Below are 5,276 nucleotides of genomic sequence, written 5' to 3'. Positions count from 1 at the left end.
TCTAAAACAAGGAGTGAAGTAGGATGCAATAAGTTTTAATTGTTATAATTTTTTTTAAATTAGCTCAATTTACTCATCCTCATGGATATCATGACCCTTTTAATTTTTTGTGACCTGACGGTTCCAAGAACACATAAAGAAATACCATCAATTCTCAACCCTTTTCTAGGTCATGATCTATAAAAATAATAGTATCATCGATATATTGTAGAATAGATAAACTTCCACCAATTAGATGCAATACTATCCCACTAATTTGGCCATTATCTTTGTCATTTTTATTATGACTACTAATAACTTACAACATCAATAACATGTAGTATTGTAGCTTGCTTGGGAACTTTAAACTACCACATCATCTAGAAAATCGGCCACAGTTACAAAGAATACTCGCTCCACTGCAAATTTATGATTTCTATGTCTCCATAACAAATTGGGAATCCTACATTTCTTCCATATTTTGATATTATCACGATGTTTAGCATATTTCTATTGCAAGGGTTTTATTCTTGTATTTTCTAGATGATAATCAATAATACATGCGAGTGGATGTCTAAGTATATATGTTATTTTACAATTCAGGGAACACCCTTCCTCTTATTACTTCTTCTTCCACCGAAGATATGATGTTTGGATTGCATGCATTCTGCTGGCTACTTGCTTCATGTTTGATCGTTCAGATGGTAATGAACGAAGGCACGAAAGTGCTAATTGCAGAAGGTCAACCAAGCATTGGTAGATCTCATTTTCTGGTACCAAATTATTTCCTTGAATTGAGTTCCTGCATTCATCTAGGAGGTGAGAGTCAATGACTTGAAAGACTTGATCCGGAAAGTTATTCTCCACAAAGCTGATGATGTCCTGGCCATCCTTGAACAGAGGATCTGTTGGCCTTTTGCTCGTCAAAATCTCCAGCAACACTATCCCAAAACTATAAACATCCCCAGACGTTGATGCATGGCCACCTCCTCCGTACTCTGAATTGGAAAATGTGCACACAAATTAATTGTTGGGTTTTAAGTTATTTTCTACCTAGAAAAATTATGAACAACAAAGAATAACTGAAGTAACTATAGGTACCTGGAGGAATATATCCAATTGTTCCCTTTACACCAATTGAACTAATTGAACCTGCCCATTTTGACTGAGAATCATGATAGAAGCGCGAAATTCCAAAATCTCCCAAAAGAGCATTCATGTCATCATCTAGAAGGATATTGCTGGGTTTCAAGTCGCAATGGACAGTTGGTCGTCCACAATCATGGTGCAAATAATCCAATGCGTCAGCTATATTGATAGCTATGCTTATTCTCTGAGTCAAGCCAAGACATTTTGCGGTCTCCTCATCTCCTTTGTGATGTAGCCATGCGTCCAGGCTCCCATTAGGCATGAACTCATAAATTAAAGCTTTGAAAACATTTCCTACATTATCTACTGTTGAGCAAGCAGTTATGATGGGAAGAAGATTTCGGTGTTGAATGCTTCTCAATGCTTCACATTCTGACAAGAAGCTTCTTTCTGCTCCTCTCATCTTAAGGTCAAAAACCTTTACTGCCACTTCGATTTTGCTTTCCTTTAGCTTCCCTCGGTACACCGAACCATAGCTTCCTCTCCCAATTAGGTTGGATTCTGAGAAGTCCCGTGTTGCTTGAGCTAAGTCGTTATAAGTAACTGTCTCAAAATGCTCACAATATGATAGCTCTAATCTAGATTCTCTTCTTGACGTCCTCTTCTCTAGGAGTAAAAAGTAGGCCAGCAATACGAGTGACATGAACCCAAAAATTGGGATCAATATTTTGATCAATAAGTTTGATCTACCTACTCTTTTTGAAGTATCATGGCACGGAGGCATATGCAAATCCATGGCTCCTCCACACAATTCTGGATTGCCATCTAGTGAAACAATTGTGGGATTATTGAATACACCAGTTCTTGGTATTTGTCCTTGAAAATTGTTGTAGGATAGATCTAGTTTACTAAGATTTAGACCACTTAGAAAAGTTGGCATGGGGCCAGATAAATTGTTATGGGAAAGATTGAGCAAGTTCAAGCTATATAGTCGACTAAATATGGGCGGAATGTTTCCAGTAAGAATGTTTTGGTCCATTTGAATGGTCTGTATTTGTTCAAGTTGTCCTAAAGTTCCAGGAATTTCACCACTAAATTTGTTTGATGAAAGATTTAGCCAGATGAGTTCTAAGTTACTAAATTGAACAGGTATGCTCCCTTGGAAATTGTTATGGCTAAGGTCCAACTTCGATATTTTAAGATTCCAGAAGTTAGATGGTACAAAACCAGATAAATTGTTTTTGGCTACAGAGAAGATATCTATCAACTGTGTAAGATTGCCAATTGAAGGTGGAATTTTCCCTATGAAGTTGTTTGACTGTAGTGTTAAAAATTGTAGATTTGTCATCTTTCCGATCCATTCCTCAATGGTACCTGTAAGATTATTGTTTTGTAGTGATAATCTATATAAGCCACTAAGTTTTCCAATGGTTGGGGGAATTGTTCCTGATAGGCTGTTCCAACCCATCACTAGTTGTCCAAGACTAGTGGACAGATTAGCAATCGAGTTTGGTATAGGACCATGTAGCTGATTATTGGACACTGAAAGTGTAACGAGAGATCTACAATTTGCGAGGGCATCAAAGAATTGCAAGCCTTCACTATCCCTTGATCCAAGCATGTTTACCTCAAGGTTTAGAGACTGCAAATGTGAAAGATTTCCAAAAGAGTTCGGAATTTTGCCCCTAAAATAGTTTATTGATAGATCTATGATTTTAAGACTCGAAGGATTACCTAGGGAATTTGGAATTGTACCCACAAAATTATTCTTTCCTAAGTATAGTTCTTGCAGATTAGGGAGCACATCACCAATGTTTGATGGCAATGTGCCTCCCAACATATTGGTGTGCAAGTTTAATATCACAAGAGAAGATAATTTAGAGAGAGTATCTAGGATTCCGCCTGATAGATTATTTTGTTGTAGAAATAACTGTGTTATGTTCGATATTTTCCAAACATCATCAGGAATGCTTCCACTTAGTTGATTCATTGAAAGATCAACTACATCTAGTGTGGAGATGTTTCCCAAGGTTGGTGGGATGACACCGGTGAGATTATTATAGTAAAGGCCTATATATTCTAGCTTTTTTAGAATGTCTATGTTTGAAGGAATATGACCGGTGAGATTGTTTTCAGAGAGATCTAGTTGGACTAAGTTAGAACAGTTTGTAAGCCAATCAGGAATAACATCCTCCAAAAGGTTGCTTCCCAGAAAAAGTACGTCCAGGTTTCGGAGCTTGTTAAGAAGAGGTAGGGGGCCAATGAAGCTATTGTTGCTAAGATCAAGGGTCTGAAGGAAGGTCAGGTTTCCAAGAGAGGAGCTGATTTGGCCAGCCAAGCTTTGGCCGTTGAGATTGAGCTCCGTGACTCGATATGGTCGAGTGGAACTGCAGTTCACACCATGCCAATGGCAGAAGTGTATGCTGGGGTTCCAATTGCTCAAGGCTCCGTGCGGATCACTGGTGATGCCCTTGTGGAACTCAAGCAGCGAATGAAAATCTTGGCTGTTGTTATGATGCGTCGAGCAATGGACTCTGTCCACTGCATGACATAGCAGCAGCAGCAGTACTACAAGCATGGCGAGTTTCGACGGCTGCTTCCAGTGACTCATTAAGGCACGTAATTGACAACCTGCAAAAAATAAAGAATGATCTCTTGGCGGCGTATTACGGAGAAAGTACTACGCTTAGTTCAAGGAGTGACCAAGCTTACTACAAACTTACTAAACGAATTCTTAACAAGTACAAGCTAAATTGGATAATTATGTACGGAAGGAGAAAGAGAGAACGAGGTACCTCTGCTCGCTCGGCTGCCCTTAATCTGCTTCCTTTTTGCTTGGTGCTGTGAGATTGAACTCTGAACTTTAAACTGGATACTCAGCTGGCTGACCTCCTATGTGGTTTATAAACCCTTTTACAGCACCGTTACATCCACAGAACAGCACTAGGCTTAGCTTGACCGCCGGTGAAGAGAAGACCGTGAGTCCGTCAAACTCTCGTCATTTACTTGCCGTCACTTTTCTGCTTTCATCCCGTTCGTCTATTAGCGCGCCACCGTCGTTGTTTGATCTGGACAAGGTTGTTGCGACGTGTCAAACCTCGGAATCCTAGAGTATCTCTCAGCGAAACCGGACAGATCATTGAATGGTCTAGCAGATCATTGAATGGTCTAGCACCTGTGTCCTGCGGTGACGAAATTCAGATCATTGAATGGTCTAGCAGCGCTGGATTTTCATTTCCAAATCCCCGTTTGATTCTTTGTGATTATCAATCAATATTGCGGAATGTGTTGTGTGGGCATGATTCGTTCGAAGCTCATCTTTTTCCAGGCAGCGGGTCAAGTCAACTTGTATGCGATCTTATCTCGGCATCTATAGCCTGTACAGTGCCGTGCTCGACAGGACTTTTGAAAAGGATGAAGTTATCGCCCGACGGGTCATGTTTTTATCAGCGCGCCATCTGTCAAACAACGTAGATCCTCGCGTAGAACGATACCTAACTAGGCCCCGTTTGGTTAGAGTGAATCTTTAGTTTCTGGTTTTTAGTCCAGTTTAGTCCTTGTTTTGCCAAACAGAAGCACTAAAGCGGGTACTAATTGGATTTAGTCTCTAGTCCCTCACATGAGTGCTAAAAGGACTAAAAGATAAAATTTACTCCAATTGCTCTTGCCTAGAAAACTGACGTCAAAGAAGAAATGAGTATTTTTAGTCTTTATATGTTGCATTTAATGTGTTTATAATTTGTTTAGTCTTTACAACCAAACAGGATAGGATGAACTAAACTTCAATCATAGAACTAATAGAATCAGGTCCCGTTTGGTTTGAGGGACTAATCTTAAATAGCTAAATGGTGGGACTAAACTGCTTTATTCGCTAGTCCTTTAAGGGGTGAATAAAAGAGACTAAATCATATTAGCCTTTTATCCCTCATTTATTTCAATTGCACGAATGACGGGGGATTGTTAAAGGGCATTTGTCTTCTTCTGAGTCATTTAATGCATTTAAAATACTTTTAGTCTCTATAACCAAACATAGTAGAGACTAAATTTTAGTCTCTCGACTAAACTTTATTCCTTAGAATAAAGAAACCAAACATATCCTTATTTAGATACTCCCGTATTCAGCTAAATCCACATATCTTAAGGTATATTAATTTATTCTCTATATCTTAAGTTTTATCTCAACACATGCCTACACATGTACATTGAGG

General features: G+C 39.0%; 1 protein-coding gene across 1 annotated transcript; it reads right to left on the bottom strand.

Moving 5' to 3' along the window:
* Positions 1-244: 244 nt before the first annotated feature.
* Positions 245-3,977, bottom strand: LOC103653773 (receptor kinase-like protein Xa21). Its single transcript, XM_008680582.3, has 3 exons — positions 3,864-3,977; positions 1,081-3,699; positions 245-977 (listed from the first exon to the last, which is right to left on the bottom strand). The coding sequence occupies exons 2-3, from the start codon at positions 3,677-3,679 to the stop codon at positions 601-603; spliced, it is 2,976 nt and encodes a 991-aa protein (XP_008678804.1). The 5' UTR covers positions 3,680-3,699; positions 3,864-3,977; the 3' UTR covers positions 245-600.
* Positions 3,978-5,276: the final 1,299 nt, after the last annotated feature.

Source organism: Zea mays, chromosome 4 (assembly GCF_902167145.1).
Source record: "Zea mays cultivar B73 chromosome 4, Zm-B73-REFERENCE-NAM-5.0, whole genome shotgun sequence".
In the NCBI taxonomy this organism is placed as follows: domain Eukaryota; kingdom Viridiplantae; phylum Streptophyta; class Magnoliopsida; order Poales; family Poaceae; genus Zea; species Zea mays.
Note: the sequence above shows the minus strand (reverse complement) of the source record. Positions and strands in the feature narration are given on the sequence as shown.

Coding starts and splice junctions, on each gene's coding strand:
- LOC103653773 (XM_008680582.3), bottom strand. CDS start 3,679: ATGAGTCACTGGAAGCAGCCGTCGAAACTCGCCATGCTTGTAGTACTG. Junction 978..1,080: donor AATTGGATATATTCCTCCAG/GTACCTATAGTT, acceptor TTTCCAATTCAG/AGTACGGAGGAGGTGGCCAT.